Genomic DNA, 17,217 nt, shown 5'->3' on the forward strand with positions numbered 1-17,217 from the left:
GCCCAGGGCATGGTCTTTGATCGCTTTATGGAGCTTGAGGCACTGGAGACTTCAAATGAGCAGCCTTGAGACCACGCATGAAGTGGAAGCTACTAAATGCCTGTAAACCACCTTGCTTCTGAGAAGGAAATCTGGCAGGAAACACCTTTGCAAATGGATATTGTATCATAGCTTGCTTTCAGCACTAACTTTTCTGACACTTCCTCAAAACAAAACCAAGAGGTGTGCGTGGCTGGGGGTGAGGCAGGGCAGGAGGGGGAGGTAAAGTGACACAAGACCCTATTAATCCTGCTTTGCTTTGTTTTTCTCAGCTCCAGGGGTGAGGAAGACCCTGGGGCAGCCAGGCTAGGCCAGTCCACTCTGTTTTTTTAAAGTCAACAGGTCATGAGGCTCCTAGGGAGTCATTTCTACAAACCAGCTGCAAGCTGCCTTAAACTGCTCTGAGCCAAGGTTGGCAGCCAGGAGGTGAAGCACAAAGTTAATTACCTCTTATCCCATATTGGAGTAAAACAGAAGCCAAACTAGAGGCTGGGAAAGCAACTTCTGGGCGGGGCCGGGGCGGGGGCGGGGGGAGGGCAAACAGCCCCATTTGTGCTCATCCCAGCAGACTCACAGGTCTGAGCAGCACAGTGAAGAGCCCATACACTAGAGAGAGTGGCCTACAGGCCATCTCACTTCCTAACATGCCAGCCCTCCCCCTTCCCCCTCACAAAGAACCTGAGGCATCCCTGGGAGAAGGGCTCTTCTTCCAAACTCACACTTCCATTGAGGACAAGCACTGGGCCGTGCATTCCAGAGATGCCCACTGGTGTGTGGCAATGATCTGCCCACTAACAGTTAAGCCAAGAGAGTTCCTGGAATTCTAGTCGGGGCTGGGGTGTAAAGTGAAACTGGAAAGGCCTGTTCAGTCTTCCTCTCAAGCAGACCTTTCGGTCCCTGGGGGGGTGGGGGGGGGGAGAAAGCAGAAACGGAGGCAGGAAGGATGCTCAGAATGACCAACTGCTTCAGGAGGGAACTGCTGCCTCCTGTAAACAGCTGCGTTATGGGAGGACGAGGGCCACAGACCTGGGAGTGAGGCTGAGGCACACGGAGCACAGTAAACACACATCTCACTTCCTGTGTGCTAGAGATTTAGACCAGTGAAAGATGCAGGTCTCATGGTGTGCCAGCTGCTGGAAAGGGTAAGCTTATGTGCACTGGGAAGTTCAAGTCTGGGCAGGCTGGGCCACCCACAGAAAGCAGACTCGCTCTCAGCCTCTCAGCGCTGCCACAGTTGCTCTGCCCCCCCCCCCCCCCCCCAGGGCAGAGGCTGCTCCAGGCAGCTGCTGGAGGTCCAGAACTTGGGGTGGCGGTTGACAGTATTCAATTAACACCATGTAGACATTTCCTTGATTTTATGGTTTTTTTCGACGGAAAGTCCCTCAAGAAAACAGCTGTCTACAAGTGGAGTTTCAATTTGGTCACAAAGCCTATGTTCTTAGTCACTCTACCCCCTGGTAAAATGTTTAACCTGAACTGTTATGGAATCAGGATGTTTCACAAACACTAAGCACATTGAAATGACTGGCAAGACCTATCTGAACAGCACCTTGCTTTTATGTCTGGTCCTTACTGACCGCATAAAGGTCTTGGTGGGCAAGCTTAACCCCCACCCCCGAAGGATCATCTCGCTTACGGACGCACCGGCTATTCATGACCCCAGGAGCTGAAGGCTTCATCTTACAGACGGGGCTCGGGTGGGGGGAGCCAGGGCGACCCTGCCACCCGTCTGTCAGCAAGTGCATGGCGCTGAGACCAGGGCGACCCTGCCACCTGTCTGTCAGCAAGTGCATGGCGCTGAGACCAGGGCGAACGTTACCATGCGGTAAGGAGGCAACCTACCAGGAAACAACACTGCTCTACTGAAGCTAAGATGCCCGACTGGACTGTAGAGGCGGAGACTGAGGACGACGTGTTAAACGCTTCGGGAGACAGTGAGTTAAGAGAAATGACCTGCTCCATCCCTTTCCCCCCCAGCTCTTCCAGAGGACAGACTGATGGATGGATGCAGCAACAGCATCCCTTGCCTGAGGCTCAACACTTTCTTGAAGGAATTAAGCCTGTTTTGTTCAGGGGAGAGACAGAACATTCCTTCAGGAGAGCATTCCTTAAACCAGTGGTTCTCAACCTTCCTAATGCCGAGACCCTTTAATACAGTTCCTCATGTTGTGGTGACCCCCAATTTCATTGTTACAAATTGAACGTAATTAAAGCATAGTGATTCATCACAAAAACAATATGTAATTATATATGTGTTTTCCGATGGTCTTAGGTGACCCCTGTGAAAGGGTCGTTCGACCCCCCAAAGGGGTCGCGACCCACAGGTTGAGAACCACTGCCTTAAACCATGAGAAAGTTATGAGGGGTTGCAGCACTGATTCTGTGCTGTTATCCAGAGCACAGAATCTTGTCTACTTGGTAGATGTGAGAACATTAAAAAAATGCTAACAGTATATATAAAAATGAGTGTGTATGTACACTGACATTTTATATTGGATAGGAACACAAATAAATCTCTGGTAAGTCTGTGATCCCACAATATTTTTGTTTAATAATAATGAAAGATCCATGAGATTCTACTGTAAAAGCCATCCCCTAATTTCATTTGGAAGATAACAAAGTAGGTTTCCCTGAGCACAAGTCTGTAGGGTACAGAAGAGGCAGAGGGCTGTGCTGGGAGAATCCCCTGAGCCAGTGTCATTTTCAGGTGTGTATGTGCTCTGTCTGGGAGGGGTTCCGACCTCACAACCATCCGTTAGCTGCATGCACCTGGCATGTACAGATAAAAAGTTGGGGTCTCTAGCCTCAGTTCCAACGAGACGCAGTGGTCTCAGAAATAGCATAAACCAGTGGTTCTCAACCTTCTGGCCCTTTAAATACAGTTCCTCATGTTGTGACCCAACCATAAAATTATTTTCGTTGCTACTTCATAACTGTAATGTTGCTACTGTTATGAATTGTAATGTAAATATCTGATATGCAGGATGGTCTTAGGCGACCCCTGTGAAAGGGTCGTTCGGCCGCCGAAGGGGTCGCGACCCACAGGTTGAGAATCACTGCCATAAACACTGGTGTCCTTATGAGCACCTGAGCCTCTGAAGATGCCAACTTAACCCTCATGTGCATTCCACTTACCACCGAACCACACCCACCAGTTTCCCCAGACATAATCATGAAAACACCTTAGAAAGAAATGAATTAGTATGTGAAAGGCATGAATGGAGTTTATTTATTACCCTATATCTACATTTTAATTTGAGGTAAAATATAAGCAACACATAAAAATGCCTATTTTTGCTACCATGTAATATAATTCTCCATTATGAATATTGTGATAAAGCTAATGAACACTCTATGCCATCACATACTCTAGCTTTTCATATAGCTGGTATTTTACAACTCTTATTGTCTGTGAAATCTTAACACATGTAAGACTCTCCTACAAATGGCGCAGAACATCAGCGGGTGCATAATTAGCTTACGACCCCTCACTCCCCACACTGGAGCCTCAAGTTATAATTAGAATTATAAAATAATGAAGGCAATAAAACCCCTTGAGATTGATCCAAACTGGAACAGTGTTCCAAAAAAATCCACACCACAATAGGTTACAAGACAGTGAGGCTTTAGTGTCATTTAGCTTGCCCGAACACTCATACCTGGTCTTAAACTTCTGGTACACCATGCACTTTATTTGGGTGAAAAGTAAATGTGGAAGAGGTTCTCTGTATTCCATCTATAAGCCACACGCTGAGATACTCATCTCTTATTGGCTATTAGGTACTCCAGATAGTTTTTTTTTTAATTATGATAAAAAACGTATAAACCATGATAGATAGCTTAGGAAAAGGTTTAGTCAAATATACAGATACTAACTGTTCACTTAGTCATTAAGGAGAGCCGTGAACAAGAGGATCATTTAAGTGATTTTTCAAATAGAAAAACTAAAGAACTAAACTATCGTAGGTGTCTTCTTCACTGCAGAAGCTGAGATGTTCCAGTAGGAGAAATCTTCACTTGGTTGGAAAATAAACACCATAGCTGAAGCTCTGCGAATCTCATAAAAAAATCTGGTGAGATTCATCCCTGTCATTTTCCCTGTCGTTTTCCAGCATTGCTGTAAAATCCTTAAAATACATTCCAAAGTAAACCAGCCATTCCAAATCTACAGTCACTCTGCTCTTTAATTCAATTCACAGAACTGCTGAAAAAGTAGACATTTCTATCTAAAAGTAGAAAAAAAGGTTTGTATAGAAGGTATTTCTGTTATACAAGTATATTACACAGCTTGGGGCAGTAACAGGTCCGAAAAGCTCTTCTCACCCACTGATACTTTAAGCTAAAATAGGAGAGAAAACGAACAAGAAAACAGTTAATCTGGTTATAGGAATTAAACATTCACCAACACCATAACTTAGTACTTAAATCCATGAGTTGACAGTACGGGGCAGACCCCAAGAGAAAAGAATCTATAAAAAGCACACTGCCAGGTGCAGATGGGGGCTGGTAAGCGGTCCTGGGACTATCACCGAGACATGGGACAGTTCAGGCGTAGTGAGATACAACAGACGTGTGAACCAAGTTTTGCTGATTCCTCCTGCCACTAACCTGGCTAAGTTGAAGAAGTCTGGAATAATAGGGTAGGCTTGTAACTTAACTATGTAAGATGCACAATGAACCGCACAGCTCAGCCAGACTGCGAATACTATCATTATGATTAGGGGGAAAGTCAGTGAAGTGATACTAACTCAGTGAATTCCAATGTGAGGACAAGATTTACCCTGTGAATTAAAATAAAACATTTTCCTTTTAAGGCAAAAGTGCATTTATACCTTTGACTGACAGATATATTGATCCAAGGAAAAATCCTACTTGAATCTTCTAGCAAAAAACAACCCCTTATGGCTGACACTTGGCCCCTGAAGGTGGGGCCACATTTATGGCTGAAGCAGGGAAAACACACTAGCTTATAAATATGCAGGTGGGCTCAGACGGGCACTATACACATCCTGGACACAGAAGCCGAGTTACCCTAGGAGGGAAGAGGTCTACCACGTAGGGTCTGGTTCTTGCTTGATCTGAGAGCTTCCATCAGTCTCCTTTATTTCTATCAAGAAAACAAAAGGGAACTGTTTAATAGCACCATTAATGCAAATCTGCTCAATTATAAATCCACGCATACCAAACTATTTACTAACATAATTCAACAGGAATAATAAGATACTAAAAATAATTACATTTTCAGAGATAACAATGTTTTCCTAGCTATAAGTTCTAAATTTTGCTACTTACATATTCAAAGCAACAAACATCTTAATTACATATGTATGTAAATGACCTATACTATCCAGGTTATGTAGCAGTCAGTCATTCCATGGTTTCAGAATTCATTACGAGTCATTTCGGGGAGCTATGGCTGGTCTGCTCAGTGGTTAGAGCATCAGCCAACAGACCAAAGGGTCTCTCCCTCTCTCTCTCTTAAAAAAAAAAAAAAAAAAAAATTGATGGGAAAAATGTCCTTGGGTGAGAATAATAATAATAAAAAAGTCATTTGGGGGAGACGGAGCAATATAACCCATGAGTCAACTCTGAATACAATGTTTCTGGGTATAAACTACAAAGCCAATTCACCCAGAAACAAAAGAACCAAACCACCACAGTTCTAGTTTTTAAAAGCTGTAAAAACACAATTAATCCTTTGTCCTAATAAAAGTCTTAAGGAACTTCGGATTTTACCTTCTGTTGCAGGAACCTCCAACTGGCTTGGCTCAGCTGATTCTGAAAAGAAACACATGTAGCTTTACTGTAACATTGTCCAAAAGTTGCTTTCAATTATTTGAAGAGACCAGAGGGAAAAAAAGGAGAGGAAGCTCTCCAGCAGTGTACTCGAATCACAAGGCTAGAATAAAACAACAGCCATAGACTCTTGGGATTAAACACACAATTACTCAACTAGACTCTCAAAAATCTACTTTTATGAAATGTGTTTGTTAGCTTGCATAACCAAAGTCTTAAATTACAATCTTAATGAGCACAGCTCTAAAATGAAAGTAAGAAGTTCCATTTTTGTCTCCCTGCCCTTTCTTCTGTGAGTTCCCTTTTAATAAAAAGCCTTTTATTACTTTCAATGAATCACAGTAGCAGGCCTAAACACTAGTTTCGAAGGAACTTTTTAAAACCACAATACACATATTTCCACCCAATACAATTTGGCTTACAATTACCATTATAAACAAATGGCATGAAGAATAAATTTAAAACGACAACCTTCTCACTGAAAAATTGTATTCTATGCCATGGATCTCAGGGTTCCTGACCTTAGACCTTCCCTGAGACAGTGGGATCAAATGGCACGTGGTCCACAGTTCTCAGTTAGGATCTACAGACTGAGCTTATACAGGCTTCCAAACAAGAGTCAAAGAAACAAGCCTGGGTGCAAGTATACCTGGGTGTGCTGCGTAACTGACTCTTTAAAGTTACACAGGCGTTGCCGAAACCGGTTTGGCTCAGTGGATAGAGCGTCGGCCTGAGGACTGAAAGGTCCCAGGTTGGATTCCGGTCAAGGGCATGTACCTGGGTTGCGGGCACATCCCCAGGAGGAGATGTGCAGGAGGCAGCTGATCGATGTTTCTCTCTCATTGATGTTTCTAACTCTCTATCTCTCTCCCTTCCTCTCTGTAAAAAATCAATAAAATATATTAAAAAAATAAAATAAAATAAAGTTACACAGGCGTAACCATGTGAGGCCACACAATTTTATTTGATCTGTTTTACTAAAAAGGTAGGAATATTTCTATGTTTATTACCCTCTTTAATTTACCTTGTATCACTGGGCCTTCTGACTCACTCTGATCAACCAACTCTGAAAACAAAGCAAATTCATTTAATAATGTGATGGCACATTGTTACATCTGACAAGCATTTTTATATACATTCTATATTTTGATGCTCTAATTTTGCCATAATGGGCACTATTTTCCTTATGACAAGAAGGGAACAAACATTAAGAGTTCGGGTATGTCCCATAAATAACTAACTCATAGTAATCACCACAAAATTTTATTATAGACATGCACAAGATGAGAACAAAATTAAACATTTTAACATAAAGTAAAAGGACAGAAAAAAATGAAAACACAATGTTCTTTGAAACTTATACAAAAGACAGGGGAATTGAGATTAATTAAAAAAAAAAAGAAAAGAAAAGAAAAGATGCCCTAGCTGGTTTGGCTCAGTGGATAGAGCGTCGGCCTCAGACTGAAGGGTCCCGGGTTCGATTCCAGTTGAGGGCACATGCACGGGTTGTGGGCTCAATCCCCAGTAGGGGTGTGCAGGAGGCAGCTGATCAATGATTCTCTCTCATCATTGATGTTACTACCTCTCTCTTCCTCTCTGAATTCAATAAAAAAGGAAAATAATTATCATGGGATTTCTTTAAATAATGCAGTTTCCTGGTGTGATTAAAGCTGAATGTCCCAAAGATTATTTAAAATCTATGAAGCAAGATATAGTTCTCTTTTATACTGACATTACTAGATATTAACATACTTGACCATGATAGTGTGTAAACTAAAACAGAATCTATAAAAAAAGAACTCATGGATTGGGGGTATAAGCAAATGAATAAACTTTATGATAAATCAAAACTCAAAAATTTAGAAGCAGAAGAGATGTAACCAAATCAATGATGCTGAAGAGTGAAAGCCAGAGGACAGGGTCAATAGAGTGAAGCAGGATGGAATGGCAGGGGACATCTCTCAGGTCAGGGGGCAAATCAACTACTCACAAGGCTGTCATTTAATGGTCACTGATAAATCCTGAACATGAAACTGAAGAGTCTTACACTTTCCTAAAGAATAAACTATAGAACTGAATGGATTTTTAAAAAATTAGAATAATAATGCTAATTAGAAAAGACTGAAATGCCAAAGGTATTAGAAAAGGATCATTCTCACAAAATTTTTAATAAAAAGTTAACAGAACAAAAAATAAATAAAAATTAAAAAGTTACTAGAACACAAAATATGCAAGCACAATTAAGTTTTGCTAAAAAAAAAAAAAAGGCTATTTAAAATATGAACACCAGAGAAATGGAAGAACACATATATGTTCATACAATAGTATTTGAGAGCCCAATGTCTACCAGACACTTTGCTTAATATTAACAGAAGGAAGCTAAATCAGATTAAAAAGACCCACTTATTCACAGTAATTACATAACAATAAGTAAAAGCAATAAAAATAACAACTATAGATTGTATTTACTGAGGACACACTGTAAGGCCAGGCATTGTTCTGGGTCAGGGGTCCATAACTTCTTCATAAAGAGAGCCAGTTAGTAAATATTTTAGACTTTTCATGTCATATAGTCTCTGTTGCAAATTCCGTCAACTATGCCATAAACAAATTAGCCTGGCAGTGTTTTAATAAAACTTTATTTACAAACATGGGCCATAGATCTATGCCATGGATCTCATATATAATGAGTCATTTAAAATGTTCTAAAACTCTCAAAGTGAGTACTAATATTATTACCATTTTATGAATGAATAAACTGAGATTTTAAAAAGTTAAGCAAACTTGCTCAATATTATATCTAGAAAGTACCTAGTGCTTTAACACTGTGGGCTAAATTAACAATGACTTTGCATGGTTACTGCTATGGGTGTAGTATAATTTTACATTCTTGTGAGCTAAATATGTGGGCACACACAGCCACACCCTCTCATATTCCAAAAAAGAAAAGATCAAAGACTTCATGAAATACTCACGGTTATTAATCACAAGTCCTGGAAATGGTCTAAAGAAACAAATAAATTATACAACAGTTTAACTTTACAAGAATTACAGGTACACACAGCTTATACAACTAATTTTTAAACCATGTCACTTATGTGCTAGAATGAGAAATGTTATCTGTGACTTTTTAATCTTATATACTTTTTGATCAGTCAATTGTTAGATATACAGGGTGTCCCCCCAAAAATGTATACACACTTTGCATAAAATCAGTATTTATTAACATATAGTTCATTTTCAAAATTAAGTGAGTTATCAGCTGTTAAAGTATATACATTTTTGGAGACACCCTATATGTAGATGAATAGTTAAAATAGAACATTAGAAAATGTTACAGTAAAGATGGTAGAAAAATAAAAAATAGGAACAAAGAAAAGGGAAAAGAGTAATTCTAGTGAAACAGTCCAATGGAAGAAGGTGTTTTCCTATATCCTGGGGAATGGCATGGAAAATAAACATTGGTTAAGTGGGACAAAAATATGGAAATTGTAAGGAAAGGGTATTGGGAGAAGATGAGTGGATGAGAAAAAGCTTTGGAAGGTAATGCTTTTAGCTATTTCTCAGTGTTAGTCCTAAGCCATGTACACTAGAGACTGTGGGAACTTGACAATGAACTGACTGGGGTAGATTTAGTGATGGCTACGTTTTTGTGAGTTGCAAAAGAAGAGTAAAAACACCTTGGGACTTTTAGGTAGATGGATGGAAGAGGACATTTGTTGTACACGTACCGTGACAAGCACATATTAATAATGTAATTCTCATAATGCTGTTAGAGGGTAGGTATAGTCATCATTCCTGCTTTGTAGATAAGGAGCTGATGTTCTCAAAGGGAACAATTACAACCTCACCCCTTGCCTTACATCCAGAGAATGAAGAATCAACTCAGGGAGGAGAAAATCTAATAGTACAATAACTAAAGCATTTTATTTGTTCATTACATGGTAGACTTGATTCTATTACTACATATGACTATGTTTTGGATGGGGATGCATTCATTCTTATGAGCAAACAGGTAACTCTCACTTACCTAATGACTGTGAATTTAATGAACTCAGCTGAATCTAGAATTCTTCTCATGGAGCTAATTTCCAGGTAACTGGGGGCTTTGAATGACACTCCAGGAGGCATGCCATCAACCACCACACAGCCAGGGTTAATTGTGATTTTCCTGTAGGGAACTTTCACAGGGAAACCCATACCAATGGCTTCTCCTGTAGTGACAGAAACAGCATAAAAGCATAGATTAACATACCACCTTCGTGAATGTTTAAAAAGCACATGACCAACATTAATTTTAAAGACAGTCTCCACTATTAACTAAGGTCTTTGTACATTTCAAACAACCACATATAAACCTTAGTTTTATTCACTTTAATATTGACCATCTATATTAATAATAGACAAATATACAAATTGACCGTCCCTCTGTGATGCCCACAGCCAAGCAGGAGTGAGTATGCAAATTAACCCGACAAAGACGGCAGGCCTATGGACAGCACGCATGCACGCAGGCTCCAAACAGCCAGGATGGGACGCCTGCCTACCCGCCGCGTAGCCGGGGCAACACGGCAGGCGTCCCCAGGACCCCGCCCGCCCTGAACCTGTGGCCAGTGCACGCGCGCACCGAGCGGTCAGGGCCCTGGGGATGCCACTGGAGTGTCCGGTCCTGTCAGCCCGGCCTGGGGGCAGCTGGAGTTCCCAGTCCTTTTGGTTTCTGCAGCCCCTGGACTGGAAGCGGAAACCAAGAGTGCAGGGAGCACCAGAAATTCTGGGAATCATAGTTCTGGTGGCAGCCCCTGGACCAGAAGTGGAAGCCCAGAGTGTGGGGAGCACCAGGAATGCTGGGAGTCGTAGTTTTGGTGGCAGACGTGTTGCGGGATCTCCTAGACACTAGAGCAAAGTGAGCCTGGAGCAAGTTACTGTTGCAGGTGGGTGATGGAGGGAAAGCAAAGGTGAGAGACATAAGTAAAGCCAGAATGTTGAGGAAAATTAAAAGGAAGATATCCTGCAACTTCTAGGAAATCTCCACCAATGGAGCAAAGAAAAAAAAAAGACCTCTATTACTCTGTGAGCACCAAACCAAACTGGGTTGGGGTCTCAGACAATTCTCTCATATGATTGCAAAGAGAGACAGAAACTCCTGGATTGGAGAGGGCTCCCAGATTGGAGGGGGTGCAGGTCGGGCTGAGGGACCCACCCCCTGTGCACGAATTTTGTGCACCGGGCCCCTAGTTATCAATAATATAATACATTTAATGTTTTCTCACTAAAGGACTTTAGCAAAACCAAAATACTTATTTTATAACTTTATTTCCTTTTATATAAGATTATAATTATCTGAGCATAATTTACTGTTCTGTTTTTAAAGATATTTATTTTATTTTTTCCAATTTCATTTGATATTCTCAATCATAATTCACTGAGTACTATTTATGTTTGTTTTCTAGGGCTTTTATAACAAAACTAGAGGCCCTGTACACAAAATTCATGCACAGCGGGGTGCCTAGGCCTGGCCGGCGATCAGGGCTGGCCAGGGCCTTCCTTGGTTCCACGCTGCCCCCTGGTGGTCAGCGCATGTCATAGCGAGCAGTTGAACTGGCCTGTTAAACTCCTGAGGGGACAATTTGCATATTAACCCTTTATTAATCAGGATATCACAAACTGGGTGGCCTAAAGCAGATATATTCATTTTCTTCACAAGTTTGATGTTTGAAGTCCAAGATCAAGGTGCCAGCATGGTTGTTTTTGCTGTTTCTTATTGAAACAAAATTTCCTTGCTTGTTGCAAGCTGTACTATGCAAATGAAACTTACCAAATTTGCGACTGAAGAGGTCATTAACTTGTTCTCTTAGCTGTCTAGCTTTTTCAACTTTTGAAAGTCTTTCATTATCATCATCTAAAAAAAGTTAAAAGAAAACTCATAATACTTTAATAATACGATTTTAATTCCAAGTAAATGTTTATGTTCTCTTTGTAACTCACTTTGTTTTTTGAATATTCAAGTATTTTAAACTAATCAAGATTGAAATGATTTACATAAAAATTATTTAACAATAAAACCAAATTGAAAATGATACTTTATTCCTGTTATCAAGAAGTTTACCTGTTATTTCATACAAATTCATTTATTATTATTATTTTTTATTAATCCTCACCCAAAGATATTTTTTAACTGATTTTTAGAGAGTTGAAGGAAGGGGAAGAGAGTGGGAGAGAAGGGGAGGGCGAGAAAGAGGAACACCGATGTGAGATACATCTATTGCAGCGGTTCTCAACCTTCTGGCCCTTTAAACACAGTTCCTCATGTTGTGACCCAACCATAAAATTATTTTCGTTGCTACTTCATGTAGCAACGAAATGTTGTTACTGCTATGAATACTAATGTAAATATCTGATATGCAGGATGGTCTTAGGCGACCCCTGTGAAAGGGTCGTTTGACCGCCAAAGGGGTCGGGACCCACAGGTTGAGAACCGCTGATCTATTAGTTGCTTCCCAAATGTGCCCCAGTCTTGCAACCCAGGTACCTGCCCTTGACTAGGAATCAAACCTGTGACCCTTTGGTCTGTGGGCTGATGCTCTAACCACTGAGAAACACTGGCCAGAGCTAAACAGATTTTTTAAAACAAGACACTAGGTATCTGGGTGGTCACCAGGTTTTAGCTCACACCAAGTACAATGAACTGCCTAGAGATACTTAGCCAAAAAACTGAGAGGATGATGTATTTGGTTAATTTCTACGAGGTATGGGAAGGAGAACACACAATGTGCCTTACACTCAATATCCCCAGTAATCCATATCCTGAAAGTGAAAAAACTAAAGAGGAGACCACCCCATAAACTATGATAAAGGCCGAGAAATCATACCTGGAATTGTCACCTGAATGATGTTAAGATCTTCAACACCAGATGCAGTAGTATTAACATTAGGCGATGAATTTATTTTTCCTTAAAATTACAACAGATATAAAATAATTAAATCTTCTCTAATAATCTATATATATAAAAGCCTAAGTGACTATTATGACTGGTCAACCGAACGATCGGTTGCTATGATGCGCACTGACCACCAGGGGACAGACACTCAATGCAGGAGCTGCCCCCTGGTGGTCAGTGCGCTCCCATAGTCAACCTGCAACCCCTTTCCCCTCCCCCCACAACCCTGATTGGCCCCGATCGCCAGCCAGGCCAAGGGACTCCACCTGTGCACGATTCGTGCACTGGGTCTCTAGTGTGTTATAATTCAGACTACGCAAAATAGTATTTTAACCCAATTTTTGTTTAAGGTTTGTTCCTTTTTCATGGAATGTTTTGTCATTTTGTGATAGTAAGCTTCCCAAAAGGCTTTTTACTTTTTTCTCTTACTTGTTAAGCTTAGGATAGCAGACACATAGAGATTCTCAATTATTAAAGAACTAAAAACCATAAACTAGTCACAATTCTAATTTTGTAGGGTTTTTTCTTTTTCCTTTCTTTTATTATTGTTTCTACAACCAATTTTGAATGAGCTTTCCTGCTTTTAGCCCAATAGTTGGTCTTTAAACAATTTTTAAAATCACTGCTGCAAAATAAATTTCCAATCACATGTTTTCTGTAGCAACAACTTACTTGGAGGGCTCTTAGAGGAGGAGGTGCTCTCCTTAATTGCTGTCTCAAACATTTCAGGCCTAAAAACAAGAGAAAAAACATTTGTTAATTATCCAATAATAAAACATTAAAAATTAAACATGTAAAAGATTTTAAAACCAGTAATTCTCTGTAAATATATACTAGGATCTTAGTAATGGAAAAACAGAAAAAGCTCGATTATCTAAAGGAACACATGCAAAAAGACTAATTATAATTGTGATTATAACATCCATCCAGCCCTATCTACTTTAAATAGCTTCTTCTTCCTGTGATTTCAAGATAACCTGGAGAGATTCAGCGTTAGACTTGAGAATGGGAACAGGAAATGCCCCTTATGAAGGTACCATGGAAAGGTAAGACAGGCTGTGAAAACTTGAGCAAAAGCGTCTTCTTAGGAAGCCAAAGCAGAGCCATACCTCCAACAAACTTGGATGTAAGTACAAAAGGTGACCATTATGTTGGCAATGTCAGCTTTGAATATGTGACAGCATCTCTGGGCGACTCAAAAGTAAGCGTTAATAAACAAAACCTAAAATTCATTTCAAATAATTCTTGAGCATCGTTATGTATTTTCTAATTTTAACTATTCCCATCAGTTTCAATTGTGCTACAAGATCTCCAAGCCAACAGGAGAGAAATTTAAAATACTGTGTATGTTGGAGAAATAAAATGGTTTTATAAAACTGAATCACTGCTTAAATTCCAGCTGCATCAACCATTAAATATACAACTGTGGGTAGATTTAACAAAATAAAATTGTTATCCCTCTGATGAATTAGAGCCCTCCTTCCCTCTTTTAACCAATTATGAAAAATTTTAAACATATACAAAAGTATAGCTTAAAGAGCTTTGTTGACACGAGGGCTAAAATGGCCCTATTACAAAGGTGAATCCATGAACCACCTCTCAGTGTCAAACAGTATCAACTCATGGCCAATCTCATTTCCTTACTTTTTAATAATGAACTTAATTTTGGCTTTGTTTCTGAGTATCTTCTCCAGCCTTGGAATGCCAAAAGTAGATGGTCGTCGGAATGGCACACCCTCAGGTAAGCCTTCTACATAAAAGTCTTCTGGGAAAGACTCAAATAATGCAAATGGCACTTTCACAGCTTGTTTAAGGCCCAGAGCTTCACCTACAAAACACACATATATTTCTTACATTTATAACTTAAAAATGCATTTTAAATTACATTTTGTGATAACAAAAATTACATTTTAAAAAATTCTTGATGCTCAGATAAGTGGGAGAAATTATGAAATTCATGCCTGCAAGACCCACATACTTCCAATAATGAACAGCATAATTTAAATGTTGAACATTTTACTCTGCTTACATTCTTCAATTTTTGTTGTTATTAATCCTCACTCAAGGATATTTTTTTTCCATTGTTTTTCAGAGAGAGTGAAAGGGACAGAAGCAATGAGGAGAAGAGAGAGAGAAACTTCAATGTGAGAGACACATCAACTGGTTGCCACCAGGGACGACTGGGGACGGGGGTTGAACCTGCAACCCAGGTACCTGCCCTTGAATAGGAACTGAACCAGCGACCATATTTGCATGGGCTGACGCTCTAACCACCGAACCACATGGGCCAGGGCACATTCTTCTATTGCTAAAAAGGTGCTTTATATTTTAATAATAATGTTTCAAAATAAACTTACCACATTTTTCATTGAAAAGATTTTCAACTTTTTGTTTTAGATCTGTGATTTTGGCATTCCAGGCCTCTGTACATAAAAAAAACCAAGATAGTAAATTTGTTGATAATATTTACCAATATACTTCCATGGTCAGGGATTTATTTTATTGTACATCTTTAAGTACAAAATAAGAAAATACATAGGTTAACATAGTCACAGTTTGACAACTACTCTAATCCTGACACATTATTTAACTGTTTTATTATATCATTGATATGTTGGCTACCAATAAATGACATATGCTAAAGCAAATATAAAACAAATAAAGCCCCCAAACCTCCCAAAAGACAATTATAGTATCTACTATGTACCAGGTATAATTCTACCCTATAAAATGATTTCGTATTTATAATCCTCATTATAACCCAATGAGCCAGGAAGTAATGTTATCCCCATTTACAAATAAGGAAACTGAGGCACAGAAAAGTACAGCAGCTTACCCAAGGTTACAGAATTATATAGTACTGCCAGCAGATTGAACAAGCTGTCTGACTACAATCTGTGCCTTTAAGTACTAATTAATAATATAGTAATAAAAATAAAAATTCCCCTAGTAAAATAAAGCATTTTTGTAAATTCCTTTTATTTAAAATGACAAAAATCAAGAATAATAAAATCCATATTTACCAAAGGAAAACTCTCTCCCTCGAGGCTTAAAGGGAACATTAGAGCCATTTGTCTGAGTAGGGGTTCGAACAGCTGAAGTCTGAGGGCTGTTGTTATTAGGGCCTAAAGAAGAATGAAAAACAACAACATAATAAACACATATTTAATCATGCTACTGAAGCCTAGCCTGTACTGGAATACAAAGTTAGGTCTGAATACAAAGTTAGTATATAAGCACCCTGCAATGAAAACAGGCACTGCTGCTAGTTGCACAGACTCCCACCCATTTTTCTATTTCTATCCCGACAATTAGGCATTCTCCCCAAAACAGAATTAGCTTTCTGGCTCATCTTAGTTACATTCAGTTCACTTAATGCTTCATCATGCCCTCTTGGAAACATGCAATTTTGGGTTACCTATGTTTGCTTATATGTTTTCCTTTCAACCCTTGAATACAAGCACAACTTTAGGTACAATTGTATTATCTTCACTATTAAGTTTTCCTTTGGATTCTCTAACTGACCATTCTTTGAATTCTTAGCACAACTTTGAAACAATCAGTTGTTTTCCATTAAATAAAAATGACTGTTAGTTTCAATTATTCTTATAAACCCCAGGCCCCTAACTCTTTTTTATGTTGGGTCATCTAGTGCTTAAACTGGGGTGGGGAACCTTTATTTCTGCAAAGGGCCATTTGGATATTTGTCCAACATTTGTGGGCCATACAAAATTGTCAACTTAAAAATTAGCTTGCTAGTGGTTAAATAATGTTTATTTTTAATTACATGTTAAAGAAACAAATTTAAATATTTGTGTGGCCAAAAAAAAAAAAATAAAGTAAGTTTATGTAGAATGTTGTTAATGGTGCTTATTTTTAAAATGTAATTCAAGTTTACAGTGTTACTTAATGCTTCTTTAGAGAATTTTTTTCCTTTCTTTCTTTAGAAAATTTAATAGAAAAACATGGCTAGACTATGTCTACATCCCAAAGAGCCTTTTAGAACTTCACAGTGTATGATGAGAAATTTATGATTTTCCATAAAGTTGAGCAATTGACTTTTATGGTCCAAATAATGAACCTGTTATTAACAAACTAGAGGCCCAGTGCATGAATTTGTGTATGGGTGGAATCCCTAGGCCTGGCCAGTGATGGGAAGTGGGGGGGAGAGTAAAAGGGGGGGCCAACCAGCTGGGAGGAGGGGCCACAGGAGGTTGCCTGGCTGTGGGAGTGCACTGACCACCAAGGGTCAGCTCCTACATTGACAGTCTGCCCCCCGATGGTCAGTGCACATCATAGCAACTGGTCGACTGGTCGTTTGGGCTTTTATATATATAGATGACTGAGTTAACTGTGGGACTTCTCATTAAAGTACATCATTGCAACTATCGTTTGAGAATATATAGTAAAAATTTCAGACAGTATACTAATATTAGAAACTAAA

General features: G+C 39.5%; 1 protein-coding gene across 1 annotated transcript in view; it reads right to left on the reverse strand.

Annotated features, from left to right (window-relative positions):
• Nucleotides 1-3,237: 3,237 nt before the first annotated feature.
• The window catches only part of GTF2I (general transcription factor IIi), a 96,407-nt gene continuing 82,427 nt past the window's right edge, over nt 3,238-17,217 (reverse strand). The window contains 12 exon segments of the mRNA XM_006088229.2: nt 3,238-4,378; nt 5,071-5,146; nt 5,776-5,817; nt 6,860-6,901; nt 8,811-8,839; nt 9,866-10,049; nt 11,651-11,734; nt 12,705-12,785; nt 13,446-13,504; nt 14,418-14,601; nt 15,131-15,196; nt 15,797-15,898. Of these exon segments, the coding sequence (XP_006088291.1) occupies nt 5,088-5,146; nt 5,776-5,817; nt 6,860-6,901; nt 8,811-8,839; nt 9,866-10,049; nt 11,651-11,734; nt 12,705-12,785; nt 13,446-13,504; nt 14,418-14,601; nt 15,131-15,196; nt 15,797-15,898 (932 nt within the window). The 3' untranslated portion in view covers nt 3,238-4,378; nt 5,071-5,087.

Source organism: Myotis lucifugus, unplaced genomic scaffold, assembly GCF_000147115.1.
Source record: "Myotis lucifugus unplaced genomic scaffold, Myoluc2.0 scaffold_45, whole genome shotgun sequence".
Taxonomy (NCBI): Eukaryota; Metazoa; Chordata; class Mammalia; order Chiroptera; family Vespertilionidae; genus Myotis; species Myotis lucifugus.